The sequence below is a fragment of the Notothenia rossii genome, assembly GCF_949606895.1.
Source record: "Notothenia rossii genome assembly, chromosome: 2".
NCBI lineage: Eukaryota > Metazoa > Chordata > Actinopteri > Perciformes > Nototheniidae > Notothenia > Notothenia rossii.
The window spans coordinates 27,674,888-27,700,643 of record NC_136904.1 but is presented as its reverse complement, the minus strand read 5'-3'; the positions used below and the strand labels follow the sequence as shown (position 1 = coordinate 27,700,643).

General features: G+C 41.1%; 2 protein-coding genes across 18 annotated transcripts in view; one reads left to right on the top strand and one right to left on the bottom strand.

Moving 5' to 3' along the window:
• The first annotated feature begins 7,058 nt into the window (after nucleotides 1–7,058).
• Nucleotides 7,059–10,684, top strand: LOC307028968 (uncharacterized protein). 4 transcript variants are annotated; one of them, XR_013805183.1, is made up of 3 exons: nucleotides 7,059–7,984; nucleotides 8,107–8,157; nucleotides 9,886–10,684. XR_013805183.1 is itself a non-coding variant. In XM_079664415.1 (2 exons), the coding sequence occupies exons 1-2, from the start codon at nucleotides 9,000–9,002 to the stop codon at nucleotides 10,170–10,172; spliced, it is 1,086 nt and encodes a 361-aa protein (XP_079520541.1). In that variant the 5' UTR covers nucleotides 7,074–8,999; the 3' UTR covers nucleotides 10,173–10,684. The 4 variants fall into 4 exon arrangements, 2 of the variants coding, with proteins under 2 accessions (XP_079520541.1, XP_079520540.1); XR_013805184.1 differs by having other exon boundaries at nucleotides 7,059–8,157; nucleotides 9,891–10,684; XM_079664415.1 differs by having other exon boundaries at nucleotides 7,074–10,011; nucleotides 10,099–10,684.
• A 1,098-nt stretch (nucleotides 10,685–11,782) lies between these two features.
• myo9aa (myosin IXAa) overlaps nucleotides 11,783–25,756 on the bottom strand; it is a 115,148-nt gene continuing 101,174 nt past the window's right edge. For 5 of the 14 annotated variants that reach the window (XM_079664379.1, XM_079664392.1, XM_079664385.1 and 2 more), the window contains 22 exons: nucleotides 25,126–25,436; nucleotides 22,670–24,391; nucleotides 21,983–22,082; nucleotides 21,572–21,766; nucleotides 20,546–20,643; nucleotides 20,290–20,417; nucleotides 19,952–20,172; nucleotides 19,721–19,837; nucleotides 19,333–19,521; nucleotides 19,156–19,206; nucleotides 18,924–19,035; nucleotides 17,679–17,740; nucleotides 17,221–17,413; nucleotides 16,420–16,548; nucleotides 16,169–16,274; nucleotides 15,946–16,077; nucleotides 15,314–15,437; nucleotides 15,076–15,123; nucleotides 14,487–14,504; nucleotides 14,047–14,255; nucleotides 13,694–13,836; nucleotides 11,783–13,321 (listed from right to left, as the gene is read on the bottom strand). In XM_079664379.1, coding sequence (XP_079520505.1) covers nucleotides 12,837–13,321; nucleotides 13,694–13,836; nucleotides 14,047–14,255; nucleotides 14,487–14,504; nucleotides 15,076–15,123; nucleotides 15,314–15,437; nucleotides 15,946–16,077; nucleotides 16,169–16,274; nucleotides 16,420–16,548; nucleotides 17,221–17,413; nucleotides 17,679–17,740; nucleotides 18,924–19,035; nucleotides 19,156–19,206; nucleotides 19,333–19,521; nucleotides 19,721–19,837; nucleotides 19,952–20,172; nucleotides 20,290–20,417; nucleotides 20,546–20,643; nucleotides 21,572–21,766; nucleotides 21,983–22,082; nucleotides 22,670–24,391; nucleotides 25,126–25,436 — 4,893 coding nt within the window. In that variant the 3' untranslated portion in view covers nucleotides 11,783–12,836. The remainder of the gene's footprint in view (nucleotides 13,322–13,693; nucleotides 13,837–14,046; nucleotides 14,256–14,486; nucleotides 14,505–15,075; nucleotides 15,124–15,313; nucleotides 15,438–15,945; nucleotides 16,078–16,168; nucleotides 16,275–16,419; nucleotides 16,549–17,220; nucleotides 17,414–17,678; nucleotides 17,741–18,923; nucleotides 19,036–19,155; nucleotides 19,207–19,332; nucleotides 19,522–19,720; nucleotides 19,838–19,951; nucleotides 20,173–20,289; nucleotides 20,418–20,545; nucleotides 20,644–21,571; nucleotides 21,767–21,982; nucleotides 22,083–22,669; nucleotides 24,392–25,125; nucleotides 25,437–25,756) is intronic. The other 9 variants (XM_079664386.1, XM_079664383.1, XM_079664384.1 and 6 more) reach the window with 5 other exon arrangements.

The following is a 25,756-nucleotide window of genomic DNA, read 5'->3' as shown; positions in this document are numbered from 1 at the left end:
CGAGGTGTGGAAGGAGTAGGCTACTCAGATATTTTACTTAAGTAAAAGTAGCAATACAAGGGTAGAAATATTCTGTTGCAAACAAAAGTACCACATACTGTATACATTATATTATATAGTACCAACAACCTATTATACAGAATGGTCCATTTCAGAATCAGATGACACATTGCTGCATTTTAATCTACAGCTGGTGAAGGTAATTTTAATTACTGTATTTCTGGGTTTCTCATAATGATATTTTATAAAAAATTCTTTTTTTCATATATTGCTGCTCCTCGCCTGCGATAAACTAAAACTTTAAAATAAATGTAGTAAAAGTACAATATAAATTAAATACTTAATTAAACTACAAATACCTCAACATTTTAATTGTGGTGCTAATTGTGGTGCTAATGTTCAAAGTTGTATTCTACTATTATCCTTGTTTGTCTGTAAATACATGTTTAGACATCACAGATGACAAACATATCATACATAAGTATCATACTCATGGATGCAATCAACTTAAAACTGCTGCACAGAGTATTATTTCAAAGTATAAGTAAAACTAAAACAATAACCTTTACCATGATTAACATTGTTGCATTACACTTCATGTTCTTTGACGTTTTATCTGTTGAAAATGCCTCCTTATGGCTTGTATTCATATGTATTGCTTTTATATCTGAAGGCAAAGAAACACATGGGCTTTGCAGAATGTGAAAGAAAACTAAATCTGCAATCCTAAAACCACACATGAGGTATGCAGAGTTTCAATAGATGTTTCCCAGGAGCAGTTTAATATAGGTTTGTAATTGCAAAGCCAATTTCTGATTACACCGAAGGGAAAACTAGGCCCTAATAGTCATTTTTGAGATGTTAAAATGAACAATATATGATCCGGACTAACTGCTGTTTTTCTAAATTGAACAGTTAAAATACTTTGGAGGACAGGAGCACTGAACGGGTATACTGTATTGCCAGGATGAAGACTAAATGTTTGTGTTATTTGCTTTTTCATTGACCAAAAACAATTATAATATGCCCCTGTTACGTGCCGTAGTGTTTGTGTGGGTGTGTGTGTGTGTCTTTCTCTCTCTCCCTCTGATTCCCCAGGTGCAGCCTGATTGTCCCCAGGTGCAGCCTCTCCCCAGGTGCTCCTAATTCTCCAATCAGGGCCTCCATATAGTACATGAGGAGGGTTGCAGTCGCTCTCTGCTCGTTTTTAGCTGGGGCTACTGCTAGGTGGACATTGCGATAGTAGACGGAGATTGGAGTGAACGTTGACGTGAGTGCGAGATTGAGAGCAGCTGGTGGAATGGTGTCTTTGAGTCCTGGAGAGGAGGATATGGAAAGTGCATCTGAAGGAGAAGGAGGGTGGAATGAAGTAAGGAAAAAGTCTTCAAGAAAGAAGATAGACATGTCAAGTGACAGTCTTAGTGAATCTGATTCGCAGAATGAATTGAAGAAAGTAAAGAAAAGGATTGGAAAGTGATCGTGCAGTTTGTTGAGCAATCTGCAGCGAAGCTACATCCAGTGGCCTTGACTAAAGCGATTCACAAAGAAATTGGATCGATAAAGCAAGCAAGATTTCTGAGCAAAGGACGGATGTTGTTTGAATTGATGAATGCAAAACAACAGGAAAAGTTACTGAAAATGAAGACCCTGAATGAAGTTCGAATTAAATGCCATGTTCCTGGAGCAAATCGGAAAATACTTGGAGTTATCAGTGGAGTTCCCATAGAAATCGGCTTAGAAGAACTCAAGAAAGAAATTAAAGGGGGAAAAGTGTCTGTAGTTAAGCGTCTTCCTACTATCAGGGTAAGATAGTGGATAGTTTGTCTGTTCTTCTTCAGTTTGAAGAAACAATACAACAGAAGATAATGATCGGTTGCATGAGCTTCCCAGTTAGAGAATTCATCCCTAAACCTCTACGGTGCTTTAAGTGCCAAAGGTTTGGGCATGTGGCAGACAAGTGCAAAGCAACTAAGCCCAGGTGTCCAACATGTGTGGGGGAACATGAATATGGTAGTTGTACTGCAGGTGCTAAGGTGAAATGTTGTAACTGTGGTGGGGAACATAGTGCTGCATATCAGGGCTGCGAAGTGCAGAAAAAGGCCAAGGAGGTGCAGAGATACAAAGTTCAAAATAAAGTCTCATGCTGAAGCAACAGAAAAGGTTTCACTAAACATAGCTAGGAAATCCCAAGTAGCAGCAAGTATGTTCCCTTCAAAAGATTTTCCCAAACTCCCACAGACAAAGGAAAGATCCACAAAGTGTTCACATAAGTGTGTGATAGGAGAGGATGCATTGATTGTTAATAAGTACAAATTTGTGGCCTTTATTGGAAAAGTGGTGAATGTTGCATTACAACAAACAAAAAAGAGGTCAAGACTGAAAACAATAGTGGAAGCAGCAGGTGAATTTTTGGGGATAAAGGATATAACCGTTGAAATGATATATGATATGCTAGCCACCAATAATGATGATTCACAGATTAATGAATAGATTAATGTTTTTTCTCATTCTGCAATGGAATGCTAGAAGCCTTATTGCAAATGGACAAGAATTCAAGACTTATATATATCAGTTAAAAGAAAAACCAGATGTTATTTGTATTCAAGAAACATGGCTGAAGACTAATTTGGACTTCATAATTGGGGGATATACTGCTATAAGACAAGATAGAAATGATGGCCAGGGAGGGGGATGTGCAATCTTTATCAGAGAAGTCATGTCTTATAGTAGGCTAACATTTAAGAACAGTCATGATTTAGAAATAGTGGGTGTAGAAGTTTGGATTAATAAAAGGAAAATTAGTGTCCTGAATTTTTATAATCCATGTAATAAACTCAAAATAGAGGAATTAGACAGTCTTTGCCAAGGAAATGAAATAATATGGTGTGGTGATTTTAATGCACATAATACAATGTGGGGAGGGAGATCAACAGATTACAACGGACAGGTGGTGGAGGACTTAATGGAGGCAAAGGAATTAGTTTGTTTAAATAATGGGCAAGGTACAAGGATCAATTTTAGAGATGGAACAGAGTCTGCGATCGACCCAACTCTTGTAACAAGTGAATTAGCTTCTGGTAGCAGTTGGGAAGTATTGGCAAATAACAGTATTGGGAGTGATCATCTTCCGATTATAATCAAGTTTGATATAAATCATGTGGTTGAGCTAGACGGTATCATGAGATGGACTTTTTCTAAAGCAAATTGGGAGATGTTTGCTAAATTGTGCGATAATAAATTTGATCAGATTGATATGGCAGGAAGTATTGATGAAATAAATGAGCAATTTACTTCAAATATAATTAAAAGCGCTAATCAAACTATTGGGAATAAAACTGGTAAATTTAGTAAATGTGTTAAGATGGTACCGTGGTGGAACAAAGAATGTAATGATGCAATCCGAAACGAAATCAGGCTGTTTGGAAAGTTAAGAAAGACACATTCATTACATAATTTATTAGAATATAAAAAGGCTCAGGTAAGGAACATTGTTAAAAGAGCAAAAAGGGAGTGTTGGAGAGGATTCTGTTCAAGTATTGGGAGAACTGCGCCATTAGATAAAGTATGGGGAATGATTAAGAAGATGAGGGGAATAAGACAGCAGAGTAACCTGCCAGTGTTAGAGATTGGAGGGGAAGTTCCCACTGGTGCTTTGGAGAAGGCAGAAATTCTAGCTAAAAATGGTCAAAGTTCATTCTTTGGAAAATTTGACAGAAGAAGGTAAGATCAGGATGCAGGAAGTGTTAGATGAGCATCCTAATGTATATGAAGAAAGACATTCGTCGCAGAGTGTTGTAAATATACCTTTTTCTATTCAAGAGTTGAGAAGAGCATTAAGTAAGTGTAAAATGACTGCTCCTGGGAAAGATAATGTATGTTATATAATGTTGACCAAATTAAGTGATTTTGCCTTAGGAAAGCTGCTGGAGATGTACAATAAGATTTGGGAGAAAGGGAAGCTGCCAATAATATGGAAAGAGTCAGTCATTATTCCTATTAGGAAACCTGGGAAAGATCCAACCAGTCCAGGCAGTTATAGACCTATAGCTCTGACATCGCACTTGTGTAAAGTTATGGAAAGAATGATAACAGAAAGGCTGACATACTACATTGAGAAATGAACTAATGACTCCTTATCAGAGTGGGTTTAGAAGAGGGCGGAGTACTTTAGATCCACTGCTGTGTCTGAAGTCAGGAAAGCCCAAGCGAATAAGGAGTGTGTTGTAGCTGTATTCTTTGATGTGGAAAAAGCTTACGATATGATGTGGAAGGATTATTAATAAAACTGGACATTATGGGTCTGGGAGGTAATGTATATAATTGGATTATGGATTTTTTGTTTGGCCTTGCCATCAGAGTCCGAGTTGGCAAGTCATATTCTCGAAGGAATGAAGTTGAAAATGAAACCCCGCAGGGGAGTGTCATCAGTCCTCTTTTATTTTCTATCATGATCAATGATATATACACAAGTAGGATCTGATATTGGTAAGTCACTTTTTGCAGATGATGGAGCTATTTGGAAAAGGGGCAGAAAGGTAAAATATATTGTAGCTAAGATTCAGGAAGCCATTACGGAAATTGAAAGCTGTTCTCTGACATGGGGGTTTAGATTGTCGGTGGAAAAAACTGAAACTTTATTTTTTACGAGGAAAAGGATAGGTGAGGAGGTTAGGTTAAAACTTTATGGACAAGATCTAAAGAAAGTGAAGACATTTAAATTCCTGGGAATATGGTTGGACGACAGTCACATGGAGTACTCACATTGATAAAGTCGTAGATAAATGTAAAAGGGTTTTAAATGTTATGAGGTGCTTGGCAGGCACTAAGTGGGGGGCTGATAAAGCTGCTTTGAGGAACGTATACACAGCCTTAATTAGATCAGCCATAGAATACGGACTAATAGTGGATGGTTCAGCTGCATATTCTTCTCTTCAAAATTTAGATAGAGTCCAGGCACAAGCACTAAGGATATGCTGTGGGGCAGTAAGATCTATACCAGTGTCAGCAATTCAGGTAGAGGTCGGAGAAGTACCAATTTCTTTGAGGAGAAAGCAGTTAATTGTTAATAACTGGGCAAATCTACAGGGCCATAAAGATACTCACCCTACTAAACAAACTGTACAAACAAGTTGGGAAAGTAACAAAATAAAAAGAGAGTTTTTGTGTTTGTGTTTCGGAAATATGTAAGGAATTCAAAGTTAAAGAATGGAATATTAGTCCGACGGTGTTGTTATCAGCTGTTCCACCATGGTTGCTACCTCAACCTATAGTAGATTTATCATTATTGAAACGGTTACATTCAATGAAGAACAAAATCAATGTACAGGCTTATGTGAACACTGTTCTACATGAACAATATGGGCACTTTATAAAAATATTTACTGATGGATTACTGAGTTAAAAGTCAAAGTGGGAAAGCGTACAAGTGATCACATTGCAGTATATACAGGACTGTCTCAGAAAATTAGAATATTGTGATAAAGTTCTTTATTTTCTGTAATGCAATTTAAAAAAAAAAAAAAAAAAAAAAAAAAAAAAAGTCATACATTCTGGATTCATTACAAATCAACTGAAATATTGCAAGCCTTTTATTATTTTAATATTGCTGATTATGGCATACAGCTTAAGAAAACTCAAATATCCTATCTCTAAATATTAGAATATCATGAAAAAGTATACTAGTAGGGTGTTCAACGAATCACTTGAATCGTCTAATTAACTCGAAACACCTGCAAGGGTTTCCTGAGCCTTGAAAAACACTCAGCTTGGTTCAGTAAACTAAATCACAAGTATGGGGAAGACTGCTGAGCTGACTGCTGTCCAGAGGACCGTCATTGACACCCTCCATCAGGAGGGTAAGACACAAAAAGAAATTTCTCAAAGAGCAAGCTGTTCACAGAGTGCAGTTTCAAAGCACATCCACAAAAAGTCTGTTGGAAGGGGGAAATGTGGCAGGAAACGCTGCACAACCAAGAGAGATGACCGCAGCCTTAACAGCATTGTGAAGAAGAGTCGCTTCCAGAATTTGGGGGAGCTTCAAAGACAGTGGACTGAAGCTGGAGTCCAGGTATCAAAAGTCACTGTTCACAGACGTGTCCGGGAAATGGGCTACAATAGCCGTATTCCCATGGTCAAGCCACTTCTGAACTCAAGACAACGGAAGAGGCGTCTGACTTGGGCTAAGGAAAAGAAGCACTGGACAGTTGCACAGTGGTCCAAAGTCCTCTTTTCAGACAAAAGCAAGTTTTGTATTTCATTTGGAAGTCAAGGCGCCAGAGTCTGGAGAAAGGCTGGAGAGGAGCAAAATCCAAGTTGCTTGAAATCCAGTGTGAAGTTCCCACAGTCAGCGATGGTTTGGGGAGCCATGTCAGCTGCTGGTGTTGGTCCACTGTGTTTCATCAAGCCCAGAGTAAATGCAGCTGTGTACCAAGAGATTTTAGAGCACTACATGCTTCCGTCTGCTGAAAAGCTCTATGGAGATGAGGAATTCATTTTCCAGCATGATCTGGCACCTGCCCACAGTGCCAAAACCACCAGTAACTGGTGTACTGACCATGGCATTACTGTCCTCGATTGGCCTGCAAATTCCCCTGACCTGAACCCCATAGAGAATATGTGGGGTATTGTGAAGAAGAAGCTGAAAGACACCAGACCCAACAATGCTAATGAGCTAAAGGCCGCTATTGAAGCATCCTGGGCATCCATAACACCTCAGCAATGCCACAGGCTGATTGCCTCCATGCCACGCCGCATTGATGCAGTAATCCGTGCAAAAGGATTCCCAACCAAGTACTGAGTGCATTAATGGACATTTTCAAATGTTTGATTGTGTTTTGCTGTTATAAATCTTTTTTTTTTACTTGGTCTGAGGAACTATTCTAATTTTTTGAGATAGGATTTTTGAGTTTTCTTAAGCTGTATGCCATAATCTGCAATATTTCAGTTGATTTGTAATGAATCCAGAATGTATGACATTTTTTTTTTTTTTTTAAATTGCATTACAGAAAATAAAGAACTTTATCACAATATTCTAATTTTCTGAGACAGTCCTGTACAGTAGAGATGATGGCTATCTCTCTAGCACTTCAGTGGGTAGAGGAAATACAGCCAATACGAGTGGTCATTTGCTCTGACTCCAGTGCAGCTCTGGAGAGTATAAACAACTTCTCTTCAGAATGTCGTCAGGATATTTTACATGAAATTTTACAAATCATGTTTAGGTTAGTTCATCTGGGAATTGTTGTTCAATTTGTGTGGGTTCCAGCGCATGTGGGTATTTAGAGGGAATGAAGTAGTGGATCAACTGGCAAAATGTGGTTTGAAAGCAAACCAGATTGATATTATGGTACCCATCAGTAGAGCAGAAGTCAAATCTTTTACAAAAGTGGTTATCAAGCAACAATGGCAAAAACTATGGGACAGTAACACCAAAGGAAGACATTTATATCAGATACAAAGGGAAGTAGGAACAGGAAGCACTTGGGGGAGTAGTAGAAGAGAACAGAGCATTAACAGCAGGATACAATTGGGACACTCTGGACTAAACTCATCACTGCATCTGATTGGAAAACATCCAAATGGCAATTGTGATGGTTGCCAACAACCAGAGACAATACATCATGTATTTTTTAGCTGCCCGGATTATAACAGACAAAGATTCATTCTGAAAATTGCACTGGAACAACTCAACATCAAGGAAATGGATTTCAAGTCAATATATGAAAGTAAATCAAGAAATGAAGCAAACAAGCTGATCTTCAAATTCCTTAAAGGCACTGGTCTGAGGACAAAGATTTAATATGAACATTTAATAACTCAACAGTAGGTGGCGATATATGCTCCAAGTGGAAGCGATTCGCCATTAAAGAAAAGAAGAAGAAGAAGAAGGTCGCTCTCTCCTTCTCCCCTGGCTGGATGTGTACAGCGTGGTGTCCATGTCTCCAGTATATATTTTTGTATCTAGATTTGTTTTGCAAGTTGGCTGGTGAGCCCTTTTTCTTATTGTTAATTAAAAGACCTGCGTATGGCTTCAGAGATCAGTTTTTCTCTCTTTTTTTGTCGTGCTTGGTAATCCTTGTGTTTTGTTACTCCCCTTGGTACCCCTAGACTTGGAGGGAACGTAACAAATGGGGGCTCGTCCATTCTTTGAGACAAGGAGTGAGTATATGTTTGTTGTGTGGTGTTGATGATTGTTGTTGGTGGTAGTAGTGGTGTATATAAGTGTAGCATTGGCTAAATTATTTACTGTTGAACAGCTTCCTCAGTTTAGAGAGGGGAGTGTCTAGCTGGGCTGAATCAGTCCTTCCTTCAGGCACTCATTTATTACTTTTCCTTTTTTATTTTCGGGGTAATCCTGGGTGGGGATTTATTCCCTGTTGGGGGCAGGCGATTCAGGGTTTCGGCCGCTGATGTTTGCCTTTTTCTAAATCACCTCGAGCCCGGCACGCTCCAGAAGATAGTTAGGTGAGTTTGGTAGGCAGGATCTGGGGAAATTCTTTTTTTATAAGTAGCCGTTGATAAGGATGGCGCTTGTTTTGGAGCAGTTTGTGGCCAGTCCTACTGTGGGTCAACTAGACTTGTGTAGGAAGGTTGATTTGCGGTTAGTTGCTGAACATTATCACATTTGTTTCCACTGCTCTTGTTAAAAGTTAACTCAAGGCTACTGTGCTAACTGGACTAGTTGAACAGGGGGTTTTGAGTTTGCCTACTTTGGTGGAATCTCCTGGCACGGTGGCCGGGGCTGTAGCAGCAGAGTCTTATGATGGAGGCCGCATTGGTGTTACTCCTGGTATTAAGAGTGCTTCGGAACAGGCAAGAATTTTCACCATACCTCAATTCGACTCGTTTTCGGAAGGATCCTCACCTACGGGGTCTAAATTAGATGCTAAGGTAAAAGTGCGTATGGCTCGTCTCCAGTGTGAGAGGGAGGAGCGAGATAGGGATTTCAGCTCAGGAGGGAGCTGGAGATCAGGGAGTTGGAGGCAAACACTGCTATCCGGATGCGTCAATTAGAGATTCAGGCAGCTGGGGTGGGTGATCCTGCTGTTGCACACTCTGGTCCTGCTGCCACCTTTGACGTGAGTAGGCATATTTCTTTGGTCCCTGTGTTTCGTGAATCAGAAGTGGAAACCTATTTTGATGCATTTGAGTGCATTGCTGCTGCTCTGCGCTGGCCAGAAGATGTGTGGGCCATACTTGTACAGTGCAAGCTAGTCGGCAAGGCTCAGGGGGCCTGCTCTTCTCTTTTTGTCGAGGACAGTTTGGTTTATGAGAATGTTAAAGGTGCGGTTCTCAGGGCATATGAGCTGGTGCCTGAGGCCTACAGGCAGCGTTTTCGCGGCCTGGAGAAAACTCCTGGCCAAACGTATGTGGACTTCGCGAGGGAGAAGAAAGTCCTCTTTGACAGGTGGTGTAGAGCTTGTAAAGCTGATGACATTACTTCAGTGTGTGAGTTGGTGATGTTGGAGGAGTTTAAAAACTGTGTACCGGAGCGTACGGTAGTCTATCTGAATGAGCAGAAAGTAACTACCCTTCAGCAGGCTGCCACTCTGGCAGACGAGTTTGCACTGATACATAAGAGCGTTTTTTTTCAGCGTGATCCTCCTCAGCGGGACACTTATCGTAGAGCTCCTGACAATTATGTTCCCTGTGCCAGTGTTCCAGTGTTGGATCCCAAGATAGACAGAGCTTGTTTTTTTTGTTGTGACCCAGGTCATGGGATAGCAGACTGTGCAGCTTGGAAGAGAAAGCAGACAGCGGATGGCAAGCACCCAGAAGGGGTGGGATTGGTTACAGCAGTGTGTCCTAGTGGACGGGCCACTGTTAACAAACGGCCTGATGAGTGTTTGAAACCGTTCATCTCTACTGCCTTTGTCTCTCTGTCAGGAAAGGTGGAGGACCAGCGGCAGGTCACGGTGTTGCGAGACAGTGGTGGCTCAAAGTCATTCATCCTTGCCAGTGCCCTGCCCCTGAGTGCTGACTCTGGCTGTGATGCGAAGATGGTGGTGAGAGGTATTGAAATTTTTGTTGTTTGTTTTGTGCCCGCACATCTTCACAATGTCCATGTCCAGTCTCAATTGGCTACTGGTTTCTTTCCAGTTGCTGTGCTCCCCAAATTTCCTGTCGACGGTGTGGATGTCATAATGGGTAATGATATAGTAAAAAGTGGGTAAAGTGTATCCTCACTGTAGGGCTCGTAACAGACGTGTCACACATGCTCATTCTGTTGCTCTCCCAGGTCCCGACACTAAGAGATTGTGTTTCTCTTGTCTTGACCCTGGTCATTTAGTGGCGGAGTGCGTGGCTTGGAAGCAGCAGGTGGCGGCTTCCAAGCATTCAAAAGTAGGCTTGTGAACTATGTAATGTGGTAACTTTGGCCAAACACTTGTTTGGTTTTATGGGGGGGGGGGTGTTACGTGCCGTAGTGCGGGTGTGGGTGTGTCTTTCTCTCTCTCCCTCTAATTCCCCAGGTGCAGCTTCTCCCCAGGTGCTCCTAATTCTCCAATCAGGGCCTCCATATAGGACATGAGGAGGGTCGCAGTCGCTCTCTCCTTCTCCCCTGGCTGGATGTGTACAGCGTGGTGTCCATGTCTCCAGTATATATTTTTGTATCTAGATTTGTTTTGCAAGTTGGCTGGTGAGCCCTTTTTCTTTTTGTTAATTAAAAGACCTGCGTATGGCTTCAGAGATTTTCGCTCTCTTTTTTGTCGTGCTTGGTCATCCTTGTGTTTTGGTACTCCTAGACTTGGAGGGAACGTAACAGCCTCTTAAGAACTCAACTGTGCAGTTAGAGGTGCAATGAGACTGAAATACAGAACATTCCATGTCAACCTATTATTGTGTTTACTTATTCAAAACACAGGTGTTTTATATATCTATAAAGACAAATAATTTGATATTTCTTCCATGAAAGCATACATGGTATCACTTAAACAATGCAACTTGCAGAGATCCCTCTGTCCCCATACCTTTAATGTTTCTTAGATCACTTTTTTTCTCACTGACTTGTGAAGCACCTTGAGATGACGTTGTTTTAAAAGTGCTATACAAATAAAATGTGTAATTATATCATAAAGGTGGTTCGGGCACCTAGTAAGGATGCCACCTGGGCGCCTCCTTGGGATCCCCCAGTCAGAGCTGGTTGATGTGGCCAGGGAAAAGAAAGTTTGGGGCTCTCTGCTGGAACTGCTACCTCCGCGACCCGACCACGGATAAGCGGGAGAAGATGGATGGAATAATAATTGTGTATCATTGTAACAAACCAGTAAACTTCTCCCAAATCTGTGGTACTACCTTGATAAGTTGAAGGGGATATATCATGACAAACTCACTTCTTCAGAGCTTGTGCACATACAGTACATTTGGGTGTAGCAAACTAGCCTTTTTTTGGGAGGGGTGCTAAAATAGACAGTTGTTAAAGCGGAGGGTTTTAGACAGGGGGAATATTCCAAAAGTCAGACATTGGAAAAATAAAGTGATATTTGAACATTAAAGCATTTAAATGTTCGACTGTAGCGGAAACACAAAACAAAAGTATGAACCTGAAAATGAATATTACAGGACCCCTTTTAGGTATTTTGGTGTCTCTTGTTACGGAAGATGTTTTAATATGTAAAAATAGGAAAAGCACAGTTATCAATAATTGTGGCTACATTCCATTGACCTCATAATGGAATGTAGCTTCACCTACATAACGTCTGCTGTGTTTTTAAAAATATGTCTTCTGCAAAGTGCAAATAGGCAGAATAGAAAACATTCTCAATAATAAAGACAAGAGACATACTGATTTTATGTTTTTTCTTGGTTGCTATTGAGCAAACACTTTAGAGACAGGGGATGGGTTTGGGAGTGGATGGGAAACAATAGGTTTCAAGAATAGAATGGCATTTGTCCACTATACTGTACATATGAACTGTACTGTACAATTACAATTGTTGTATGGCTGTTAAGCAGTGAATGCAGGGATTTTATACACATCCGACATTCTTTACAGAGCTGGGATCCCCTTTGGCTGGAATACGCACCAGCTGATTGGTCCCTTTGATGGCGGTATTTCCCTTGTAAGGGGGAAAAAAGCAGCACAAACTCAAAACACATGAAGTGTTTTTTCTCTTTCACACACATACATACAATCATGCTTTCTCGCTCTGCCGCACACACACACGCGAACACACAGACACAAATCATCCTTTGCCCAAATCCGTACATCTCTTTCCAAGACACTCAAAACAATTTTTAAAATAAAAAGATAAATATTTAACTTCAACTACCCAGCAGAGGCTGGTGTCCCGGCTTTGTACAGTATTTTTACCTGTATATTATATGCTATAAAGAATGTCTGTGACATTAAAATGTATTAAATAAAGAAAAAATGAATTTGTAGTAACAGAGTAACTGCTGCTTACACTGATTGTTATGAACTGTAAACTCATAAAGCAGCTAATTATTGTGAGCTTTAAGTTCACTGTAACATCTGTGACGCCTGATGTTGCCGGATTTCTTCTCATTTATCTTCCGTTTTCCAGGCTCTGTAACATTCCCTAATGCTGAGTGGTCTCCTGCATATTCAACGTTCCCTTTTCTCTGTCCTTCTTCTCAGTGCATCTCCTCTTGGCGCCGAGTAAAGAGCTGCCAAGGCACTGTGAGAGCATGGGTGGCAGTTCAAACATGGAAACACTGTACACGGCGCTTGAGGACACTTCATCGCGGACTTCAGGAAAAGCGAAGCAAGAGTGCTTTGAAGATTGGAAATCAGTTGCCATTACGTTACCTCCCACTGAGAATGTAAACGCTTGCCAGGGAGTTGGAAAGGGAGTGCTTTGGTGTCGCAGTGACCTTCATACCATAAATTCATTATTGCCATACAACACAAGCTGCTGTGGTATGTCTGGAGGGTCCCTGCTATGGCCACTGCCTCCTCTGGAGTGCCTCAGGGAAGAAGGCTTGGCCCCTCTAAGTTTCTGTTTGCCCCTCTCTGGGTTGAATGTGCCTCGGCTGGTAAACTGGGGCCTTTCGCTATGTCCTTCCTGATCTCCTGTAGAGTTGATGTCTAAGCAGTCGGATCGAGAGGCTTGAGATGTATTCTGAGCCTGAGCCCGTTCCGGACCTGAGCCTGCAGAGGGAGACTTGGAGTGGAAACGAAAGCGCCGGCTGGTGGCAGAAGAGGACGAGGACGAAGGTTGGTAATGTGATGAGGAAGAGTAGGAGGAAACACTGGAGTCAACAGAGTCCAGGGACTCTGGCTGCCTGCGGAGAGCACGCCGGCGGGGGCTCGTCATGTCAGACCTCCGAGGCCAGGGGGAAGTCAACACTGGACCTTTCTCTGCAATGAAATGCAAAGACAACGTTTATGTGAAAAATATTTTTTCTCCAGTTGCACATAAAAACTAGAATTACGGCTTTACAGTTGTATGCCTCAACCGACCAGTCAAGTTGCAGTCTACGTCCATGTCTGATCTGGTCATATTTGTATCCTATTTGTATGACAGTTTCATAATTTTTAGGTTATTCATTCTTTAGTTATGGCCAAATATGTGTTTAATCAGGCCAAGGTGACTTTTACCATAGTCCACCAAAATCGAATCATTTCAAATAAAATTATTGATTTTTTTATTTGGCCATTGCTGTTGCATGCACGGAAGCATACAAATAGTAAACTGAAAAATGAATTTAGATTTTGTGCATAGTGCCATACCAGAGAAATCCGAGAAGGTTCCCTCAGAGTCCACATTGAGGTTTTCCGAGCTGTCGGCTGTACCAATAGAAGCCTCCGACTCCAGGGTCTCATCATCTGAGGCTCGTGGCTCCAGAGACAGCATCTCAAAAGTCAACTCCACTCTGCAGAAGAAAATATATCCAGATTAACAAATTAGCTGAACACACATCGTGAAATACATAATAGTTCTAACACATCATGCATATTTAACATTTTATTTGACTGAATTCAAATATTTAATGTTTTTACTATTGTGACAGACTCTTCACAGGGTCTCATTATCCGGAGTTACAACATTTTCAGGACATTTTAAGTGCAGTTGCTGTGTTTACTTCTCTTTCTGCAGGTTTTCGATTTGCTCTGTCAATACTCTCTCTTCCTGCTGCATGGCTGACTGCTGATGCTCGGAGATTTCGGTTAAAGAGTCCTCTCCCTCTTCACAGCCACTCTCCTCTATCACAGGCTCCACCACAGATGGCAGCCGCGGACTAACTGGAGGCGAGGGTGTGTGGTAGCTTATTCGCTGTACATGGCTTTTTCCCTGAGAAACAAAACAAGGGCAGATGTACTAATGTGAATATTACATTTGTGGTTCAGAAAGAAATGAATGATAACAGTTATGCAGTCATACACAGCACATTACACAACTTTTAGCACGCAGCTACTCACAAGCACATGCAATGACTAAACCAAATGAAATAATCAGCAGAGCAGCACTAGAAGATGATCAAACAACAAGGTAGATGCACAGTGATACACACACACACTTTACCGTTTTAGCTGCAATTGTCTGCTCAGAAATGTGAAAAGCAAAAGAAAGAAGAATCAGTAATGCGAGGTTCTGAAAGGTCATTGTTGTTCTGGTTTCAATGTGCAGTATCAAGGTCTGAAGGAATCCTTCTCGGTTCTTTGAAGTGAAGCTAATACTCACAATATAACTATTATTAAGTACTTGCACAGGAAATGAACTATGACATTTCATTTTGACATTTCTGTCCACAATGTATCCAGTATCCAATTTATCATTCTATATTCATTATGAAAAAGAAAGAGATCTATATAAGCTCTTTATGCAGTATTTGCATATATTATTTCAAGTAATACATTATGTAGAAAGATGTTTGATTTATGTGTTCCATAATCCGATGTAAATCTAATAAGAAGTGATTATATGATTGCATTATCGGCTGACTTCATTCCACAAGACAATGCTAGAAAATACAGAAGCAGAGACATAATGAGTCATGCTTAAGGGATGGAGAAGACATTAAGATGTTCATATTTCAAGCCATGGGACTATGCAGTGATTGGCACCACAACAACATCACCACTGGATGATGACTTGGGGACTGTATACATACCATAGTGCGCATTATGCTCATAAATCTAACAGCTATTAGTACGGGTTTCTGGGTAAAGGAAAGGACACGTTAAGGGAGGAGGATCAGGAGAGGAGAAACAAATCTTACAAAAGGAGGAAATCAGGAAATGTACAGCACTGAAGGAGAGTTTAGGATGGTTCAGTAAGATATAGCCATGATTAACTGCGAATCTTATAAAAGTTTGATTAGTAATATTTGTCATATTATCTGAGTTTACCATCGATCGGCGAATGTGGGTCAGTCTGCACTTGGCCTTATTCTCTGCAAACTCCAGGCTGTTGATGTCCTTTAGTCGAACTCTGTACTTATTCATCTGTTCACAAATGATAAGTTCGACACACCTATGGAGGGAAAGAAAACCACTTGAGAAGAACGGAAAATTGTAGTTGTGTTAAAGTAATTTAGAAGCAATAGCCTCTCTACAGGCCTTGTATTTTGCCTCAGGTCAGCAGTTCTCAAATTGTTGGAAACAAAAAGGAAATCCCATGAATTTCCTCAACCATTATCGAGGAACTGAGCATCAACACAATCCAATTTAAAAAACATTTTGTTTAAATATTATTTTCATGATGTCAGTTATGCTGAAAAATGGTAATCACTTCAGTTAACTTTGGTCTCAAAGTGTTTGTTTGTCGAGCATCATCATTCGTCAATTATCTGTCAAAATTGCACTTCTGCCATCTGAATAAATCTTGCTAAATTGGATCTTGATAGACTTGAATAGATTTTGTTAATTGCTCCCACATGACACACATTCATTTAAGATCCACTGCTGCTTCAAACTTTGTAAATTACTGTCTCGGTCAATTCAAGAGAAGGTATTTGATAGACATGATGGTTTATTCTTACGCTGTCGTCTTGCCGATGTCCTGGACACTCTGCATGGGATCGATGGTGTCAGGACAGCGCAGGATGCAGGGAGCAAAAACTATAGCCAAGGCGTTAGCAGACATCCGATTTGTGTCCTCTTGTAAAGAGACCCTAAAAGCATGAATTTAGTATTATAACAGGCCATCAGGGAGGACATAAAGCAGTTTAATGCATGAATCCTACTATAAGACCAGTTTGTTACCTGACGAGATGAAATATGAGGCGTTCCAGAGTGTTTAGATGAGTTCTGCTTAGCTGGTCAATAACTGAATACACTCCTCGGATCAATTCCTTTTTATCTTGCAAAACTTTGGAGGCAAAAGACAAATCATGATTAACTTTTACAGCAAACAAATATATCTTCAGCTGTTCACAATCATAAATTGTACTTGTGACAGAATCTCCAGTGTGGTGGCTTGCAAAACAGAATGGAGTTGGACGTCGATCCCTTACCCATGATCCGTATGAACTCATCATACAGCTCAAATGTCATCAGAGGATTAGGCAGATCTCTCAGCCACTGCTTGAAAACACTAGCGATGACGTGGATGTTGTACTCGTCCAGATTCATGCTGTCTACATCTGCGTGGTCACAAGGAGAATGAAGAAATAGCAAACCAACACTTTATCAGTAGTTAGTAATGACATTTGTTCCTATTCATCTCATGTGTCTCAGCTTTAAGGCGAAACAGTAAAGGCTAGTCAATTTTTAGATTTTGGTCTATTTTGGCAGATATATTTAGCCATATATCAACCATACATTTTATTTTATGTAAAGCGTCTTTGAGCATTAAGAAAACCTATAAAAAACCCAAGTGTTATTATTATTATTATTATTATTATTATTATTATAGCCTAATATATAGAATTTTTTTTATAAAAAAATATGGCTGAAATAGATTTTTTATAATTCTTTTAAACGGCTGTTATCAAAAATTGCCCAAAATCTTTTGTTCTAATACATTAATAGAATGTAAACATATTTGTTATCCTGGCTTTATCCAACAGTGTTTTAACTTGACATTATAATTGCTTTAATTCAGGTTTTTTATTTGTATTAATACTGATGCAATTTGTGCAAATGCATATTAAATAACATCACATTTTCTGTATATTTAAGAATAACAATTTCAAAAACTTTAATCACAATAAAATAATTGCATTAATGTAAGTAATCTGCTGGGAAAGTGTCATGGTGATATATATTAGTTAAACAGTTGAGCTCCCCTCCAATGGCCAGCCAAACGTTCTCACCTGTGTCGAGTCCCTGCTTGAGTTCCCTGATTTTGTTGGTGGAGCCAGATTTTCTGTATATTCCTTCAGTGTAGAGGCCATGCATCTCGATGTAGTTGATAAGCTTCTCCACTACCAGGGGCACCGTCCTCTCGTCATTAGTCAGACGAGACACCTCCACTCTGAACTGTTTGGAGGAAAGCTCTGGATCAAACTGTTAACAGACACAAACACAACATAATCTGTTAAACACATAGACATGCCATGTAAACACACGCAGACAACCACACATATTTATATTTGAAAAGGAACCAAATAAATGGTAATATCTAAAAAATTGCTTTCGTCTTTTTTGTCTTTTTCGTCATTGCAAGATTATTTTATTTCAGAAATAACACTATCTACTGTTCATAAACCAGGATTAAAACAATTAGTGTCATGGGACATTGTTTTGCAGGAGCACAATATGGCCGACTGACCTTCTTGCTGCATTTGTTGGTCGTCTTCTGGCAGCACTTTCTGTGGCAGGCGTACCGGCACACTGGATGAACACAACCAGAGAAATCAAACAGGTCATTACCATTATCCACAGAAAGGCAGTGCCTCCTCATAATTCAGCAAAAGTAGTTTGGACAAAAGAAAAAAAAACGTTATCGCTTGAGAGACCAAAGCAGCATTGGCTGGCGTGAGGAAAACATCCTGTGGGAATAAAGGACAAACTGTGTGGGGAAATCTCTGGAGAGACGGCGCTGCAGACCCCATGAGTCCAGTTGAAAACAATCTGATTATGGCCGAGGACAGAGAGAGAGACAGAGAGAGAGAGAGAGAGAGAAAGAGAGAGAGGGTGGGGCTAGCTCTGAGAGGCCAGACTGGTGTGTGTGTGTGTGTGTGTGTGTGTGTGTGTGTGTGTGTGTGTGTGTGTGTGTGTGTGTGTGTGTGTGTGTGTGTGTGTGTGTGTGTGCGTGTGCGTGTGTGCGTGTGTGCGTGTGTGCGTGTGTGGGGGGGGGTGTTTGTGTAAACAGGTTCAGTGAATGTCTGTGTGGTAGAGATTGATGAAAAAGATTATAAGATTTGGCATGAAAAGTTATATAAGTCAGAATAATGTGTGAGTGAGTGAGTCTATGCATGACATCAATTACTTGGTAATTTGGTAACAAGAGCTTGTTTGATAGAATTCAGAGACAAAAACTTTTCCAAAATATATTTTTAGGAGACAGTCAGAGATTTGTTTTACTCATGTTAATTTCAAGAATGAGCACAAACATAAATACATATTGCAAATTCAATATCATATATATTTTAAGGTTGCAATTTTCGTAAAATCTGTTGATTATATTAACATTAGACTGTCAGAAAAGTGTAAAAACAACAGCGATCAAGAGTTTCAAGAGCTTAGGTAACACTAATAGCTAAATACTGTATATGCAAATGCAGCATAATAAACCTTGACATTTAGAAATCTTGGAACAGAGAATATCGGGAATTTTTCCTCAGAAATTATAAATAATTGAATTACTTAGTTTTCTGTCAAGAAAAATAGCAATTATTACTTTGGCAACATTTAATAGAGAAAATGTACCTCTACCTAGTCATATAATGAAAAACATGTTACATAACCCTTCCCGTTTTTAATTAGAACTAATGTATGATATATTATATATATGGGATTCTCATGGAGTCCTGTATTCCCGGTAAGATAAGGTATATTTTGCATGCATACTTACATTTGCACACACAGGCACGGTCCATCATCCAGATGAGTGATGAGCAGTATTCACAGTATGTGGGGATGCTGTACTGGGTGGACTTGAAGATGTGTCCGTTATGCTCCTCCACCTGCAGAGAGCAGGACACGTTCATTTGGAGTTCACTTGCACATGTCCCTTTACATACAGTAAAGTACAAATGTGCAATTTTTCTTTTACTTAGATTTGATGAGAATGAAGTTAGACTTACAATATCCGTGTCCTTCTTCCTCGTCTTTTTACGCTCAGGTTTAGGTACCTGCTGTAGTCAAAACAAAAACAGAAACAGAAAAACCCAAAGTGAAAATAAAATCGAGTGTGAAATGTATTTTAATATTTCAAACATCAGCTAGATACTATTTTCCTGGAGGCATGTGCGTGTCTTTACCCTACTGATTGTGCTGTCCAGAGGCTTGTACTCAGTCATGAACTCATCCAGGAACACTTTAAAGGTGTTGACCCACACTGTGACAGGAGACTCTCTCCAGTCCCTCTGCTCCTGTCGCATGGTCTTCTCCAAGATCTGCTCAAACAGAGCGTAGAGGTCTTTGTAGCGGATGCTCTTATTGTCGTCCATCTGGGGAGGAAGACAACAGGTTCAGGGGAAGCGCACATAATTTATCTACTTGAGTCGTTCTTTTTAAGCTACCTTGTAAAAAGGAGTGTGATTTGTTTACATATTTGCACTCTTGATCCCTTTTTTTCTTATCGAAGAGTGATTTTTTTTTATGCAAGAGTGATATGTAGATAACGTTTAAAGTGTTGACAACACTTACTGCAAGAGCCGTGGAGTAAGAGTTGAAGATATTCAAACGGAATTCCTTCAAAGCCTTTTTAAACACAACATCCACCATGGTGTCCTTCTCACTGTCCTCCGTATCCAAGTCGTTGATCTATAATATAACAACATCATCTCAGCATGAATATAGACTGCCTGTAACGCTTTTATTTTAGAGGTTGAAGTACACATGCAGATCATATAATCATCAGAGCATGTTTGTCTGTACCTTCTTCATGAGGAAGTCGTTCATGCTCCTGTAGTCGTTGGTACAGGTGAGGATCTGCAGAGCGTCGTTCTGCCACTGAGTCGATTCCAGAGCCACGCTGCTGATCTTAACGCTGCGCCGCCGCTTCACCTTGGGAGAAGGCTCCTTGTTCTCCTTCAAGTCTCTGAACCCTCGATCTAACATCATATCAGGACTGCAGGGCGGCGACATGTTCTCCTGACCTGCTGTGTGGAAGAGGATTTATGAGTCAGAATAACCTTCAGGTGAAGTTCAAATGTATAAAGACAGGATAAAAGAAGACAATGTGCAATATATGCAGTTGCTTTTTAATAACGCACCCTCTCCAAGCAAAGGCCCAGTGTCTCCATAGTCTCCATCCAAAGAGTCACCACCACAGATCAGCTTTTCTCTGGAAGTCTTCTTTTCCCCATACTTTGTCTTGCCCCAGAAGCGCATCCTACGAACCCTGTTCCAAATTGAGATTATAATATAAACACCTTTTACTCGCATGTGGAAGAAAACATCTTTATCAATTTACATTAAGTTCAAGACACAACACTGTGGATGCTGTCAATGCTTTGTTTAAGAACAAACCTTCCATCTTGTGAGTTTTTGCGCAGGGAGTCCCCTTTGCCCAGATCTCCTGACGACATGGCTTTGTGTGTCTTCTTCTGCTCCTCAGAGCTAGCAGGCTGGAACAACAGCAGGTTAGATAATGAGGCAAAGTAGAACCAAAACTGAAGAAAAGCCTCTTTGTTTGTGGATTCACACACAGCTCATGTGTATATTACAATCTAAGCAGCAGCCAGTAGATGGCAGCATCACATCACTGCTTCACCAGCCAGACTCAACATTTACCAGATCTCTTTTTTAGTAGCATTTGAAGCAAATGTTTTTTATTGTAATAATGAAAATGCAAATCAATACTACATTTGAAATATATGTAAACATATGAATTAAACATATGAATTAAACCTATGACACAGGAACAAATCTTTTTTTCTCAGCAGAAGAGCTGTTAAAAGACAAAAGAAGAGTTTGTTAGGGGATGAAGAAAGTCAAGAGTGAATGATGACTTATTCCAAGGATTCCCAAGGTCTGACCTATGCCGGATGCTACTTGTTAACAGAGGAAATATAACCAAGTGGCATACAAACATTCTTGATTAAACGGAAAGAATAAATCAAGGGGAAAAGTCAGTGTTACAGCTGTGAGAGAAAGAGAGGCCACATCATGTTAGAGACGAAAACATGTTTAAAGGGTTAGTTTTGACGAGAAAACACTTCAAATGTATTCAAATTAATTTCAAATGTAATCAAACACTGTTGTTAATGAGTTCTGGAGGGGTTGTCAAACCAATAAACGATTGGATTTTTTGTTTGTTTGACCTCCTCGACTAAATGTCTTTAAAAACCAACATTTATTTTTATGTTTTCAAAATGTCTTTGAAATAGTTTTGAAATACATTTGAAATGTCTTCACTCTTATGGTAAAGGTTATTTTTAGAAATAGAAGTAGTTAGTACAGCTTTATATTGAAGAGGGGGTTAGAAAAGTTAAAGAGAAGTCAGCTTTAAGGACGCATACAGCGTCACTGCTGGGCTTGTTGTGCGCCTGTTACCATGTCTGAGTCACTGAAACAGGGCTCTCTTAAGCCCGCCTCCGGGGAGCTCGGATTGGAGAGGGGAAGAGAGTGATGACGGGGGGTGTCATCCTCGTCTGAATCTTCCCCAACTGAGACGATGGGGACGCGGGTGAGGAAGTCGGAGCGGGTCCGTGCCATTCGGACTTTCTTTTTTTGGCCTGCTCTGCCAACCTGGAGTTTCATCAGGAGTGATAACAGCATGTTTAAAAGGGGTCTTCAATAACCTGCAGAAGAGCTTCAGTGCATTTTGTTCTTCATAAAGGTCACCTGTGTCCATTTTAGTGTCGGATTAAGAGCTTCATTAATTCATTCACAACACAAAAGACACTCCTGCAAACACATGCTATTTGTTTGTTTTCTAAAGGGTAAACAAGAGAGGTTGCTTACATCTCGCACTTTTGCTCCTTTGGAGGGCTTGGGGACTGGTGAGGGTCCTTCTCCGGGAATCACTGCAGGTGTTACTTTAGGGACAGCATTACGGTCAAACCTGGCGGACAAAAAGAGGATGTTATTAAAAACGTAAATTAACTTAAAAGTACGTTCAAAGAATGTAAAGGGAAATGTCATCACAGTGATGGTTTGTGACATCTATGGGTTATTTCCAGCTCCTATATCTCAGTGTCCCTGCGTCAAATCTGTATCGCAGGGCAGCACATGCAACAGCGCGTTTGTCTAAATTCTTCACTTACTGTTATAAACGTTTTAGTCTTTCTATGTAAACAGTTTTTTGGAGTAATCTGCTTTGTTAAACTTGTTTTATAAACCCCTTGAGTGTTAATGTATTATGTATATTTATGCATCCGCTGATTGCATGTTTATTTTAGCCATGCTTGTGTGTTTTTTTTTCTTTTGGGTCTTTGTCTTAGCAATTCATTGGTATTATTCTAAAACTATTTATTTCAAGTTACCAATGCTCTTATTTAATTTTGTTCTTACTTTGTTTATTTTGCAACAAAATACCAAGGCATTCACCATTTGTGTAATATCTTGAATTCTGATTGAAAAATAACTAGATAGCCGAAAAACATCCTAAGTGCAAGCAAGGAACGTGCAATGCTTTACTTCCTGACTCACTTTGTAAAGGTTACTTTGTCCTTTGGAGAGAAGAAGATGTTGGGTTTGTCCGTCATATTAACTTTAGCGCCTTGATTGATTGGAGGCTTCTTGACTGCAGTCTTCGCTCTGGTTCCTCCTCCTCCATCTTTAGACTCTAGGGTGAGTTTAGGTGCCCACCCTTCAGCAACAGGCCTGTTCTCCCTGCGTTTATCTCTGGAAACAGAGGCAGGTGGAGGGGGCAGCTGAGGGCGAGGGGCAATGTTCTGCAGGGTTACAACCGGGTGAGAGGGCACTGATGGGGCGGTGGAGACTGAGCGTGTTCTGACATTAGGAGCTAACCCTGCCGCCTTCTCGATCAGCAGGGAGCTGGGTCTAATGGGCTTCACTGAGGTCGCACCTCCACCAACATCTGCTCCGCCCTGTCGACTCTGCTGGATCTTATGCAGAGCTTCTCCTCTCTGTTTCTCAAACATGTCTCTCTCATACTGAGCGAACAACAGACGCTGCTGCTCCAGAGCTTCTTTCTGCTGTCTGATCTGCTCCATCATCTCCTTCTCATTCTGCTGCCGCTGATTCCGCTGCCTCACCTCCTTCTCCTCGTTCAGTCGCACTAGCTTCTCTATGATGGTCTGGTCAGCTCGAGGCACAGGGGTGGGGTCTGATTTCTCCCCCGTCTGGGCTGCAGAATCCCGAACCTCCACAAGGGGACGGACAATATCACTCAGCTCTTGGCTTATCGGGGTTTCTTTCTGCATGCTGATAACCACCACCACTGGTCGACGCAATGACTCCCGCCTCTCTTTAAAAGGCCTGGTAACAGTGGTGCTGGAGACAACCTCTGTTTTTGGTTTGGGCTCTTCAGCAGGATGACGGGACACGACTGTGCTGCCCTCACTAGCAGGGACGTAAAAGGTAGGGAGGTAGTTCTCGAGTTTGGGCGGATGTGTGGGAGCAGAGGGGGCAGGTAGATCCATTTTGGTCTTGCTTCCTGGATGCACAACAGCATCAGAAACCTCAGTCCTGCGGGGTTCAACTGGCATTCGGCTTGATGAAACAATATCCATATTAAATTCAGGTACAGGAGCTACTGGGAGAACAGGGGAGCAGAGGTCCTCGCTGTCTGTGATCTCTTCTACAGCCTTGGGTGGCTCGTCCTCCATGCTGAGAAGCTCGAAGCTGCCTTTGGAGCTCTGGCTGTCGGGCGTGCCTTGCGGGGAGCGAAGAGGCGGGGTCGCAGGAGGCACCAGTTCCAGGGACCAGCGTCGCTCCTCCGAGGGGGACGAGGCCCCCCCGCTGGTCGCCCGGACCTTCAGGAGCTCCAGGCTGAACTTGGCCTGCTCCAACTCTCTCATCCGCCGGCTCTCCCTCTTGGCCCGAGTGGTTTTCTGGCTGGGCTCGTCTATAGTTCTGGACCTCTCTCGCACCACCACAGTCGAGGTCTGCATCGAGTCCGGTGCTTCAGTTTGCACTTTAGAGGGACTCCCGCTGGTCCCAGAATGTTCTCGTCCTTCTTCTTCCTCTTTCACTGCGCCCTCATAGCTGTTGAGGACCTGCAGGCTCCTTTCTCGCTGCCCGTAGGAGCGATCCTCCCACGTGCTGAGGTCCAAACCCATGATCCTCTCAGGGGAGACCTCCTCTTCCTCTTGTGAGGGCCTCACCTGGCCATTCTGTAGTTGAAGCAGCTTCTCCTGCTGCTGCTCCTTCTTCTCCCTCAGCCTCTCCTCTCTCAGTTTTCTGAAGCTGTGAATCAAGAAGGCATGGTTACAAGTCTAGCTAATGCCAATGTACTTCTACGAACTACAAACTACTTTATTCTACACAATTAACGTATTGTTAACTCATTATTACTACTGTACCTACAAACTCAGGGTCTGATATTGCCTCAAAGCAGCTCAGCTGATTGTAGAGCTGCTTTGAGGTTGCTTTCGTAATGGCATGCTCTTACGAAGCCTGATCTACAAGCGCATTGAACAATGACCAAACACACTGCAGGAGCTGTGTGCAAAGATTATCTGGCTTTTCACAAGCTTGGGCGAAAATCATGCAGTAACCTACTCTAAGAAGCTATTTTCAGAGTTAAAGAAAATACATTTTTTTAAACATTTGCATATTCGAGACAACCATGAGGAAAATGTTATCAAGTATAAATATTGTGAGTATGGGTTATTTTTGCTCCCATTAAAAATGGTTTGCAGAAAAGTGGAAAAATACATCCAACATACATGCATATAGGTGTCTTATTTTACTAACGCGGGTCATATATACCTGTAGTCTTTCCCCTTATACAAAAGTCAACTATAACTCGCTTCTGTATTAAAGAAAATAACTGGTCCTACTCTCTTGATAAGTTATGTTACTCTCCAAGTTATTTTGCTCTCTCCAAGTTATTTCCATCTCTGGATACGTTATTTTAGACGCAGGATAAGTTATTTCCCTCTCTGGATAAGTTGTGGGTATTTTATGGAGTTGTTTACCTCTGCCTGGTGAGGAAGCCTCTGCTAAGCGCCTGTAGCTGCTCCACAGCTGCGTACAGACGCAGATAGGCGTCTCTGGCCTGATGACAGCGCCAGGCCGTCTGGATCACCAGGGCGGCGGTGCAGCGCCGGGACAGCCATAACCTCCAGGCCTTCTGCAGCACCACAGCTGCCTCCCTCCACAGCCTGAACCTCTGACGCTCCCTGTAACCTCGCCAGTTTGTCTGCAGACACAGAGCTGCCCCCTCCTGGACGCTAGGGTCATAATCCTCCTCCTCTTCTTCTATAGGCCGGTACAGATGCCACCATTTCTGTAAAGGGATGATGGCAATGATTTATTATTATTTTATTGATACTAGGATGTCTTTTTAAGTTTAATCAGAATGCATAAAAATATAAAATGTTTACTGAAAATATATAGATTTCCTTTTTTCCCTTGATTTCAACTTTATTCAGATCTGACTTTTACACAAATGAAAAGTCTCTTAGTTTTAGATTAGATCCAACAATATGTTTTAATCTCATCAAAACAAGAATCATGAATAAACAATTTAATTGTTAGTGCTCAATTTATATAAACTTGGATTCTTAATCTGTACAATATAGTTTTGCAAAACTGTGATAAAATGTC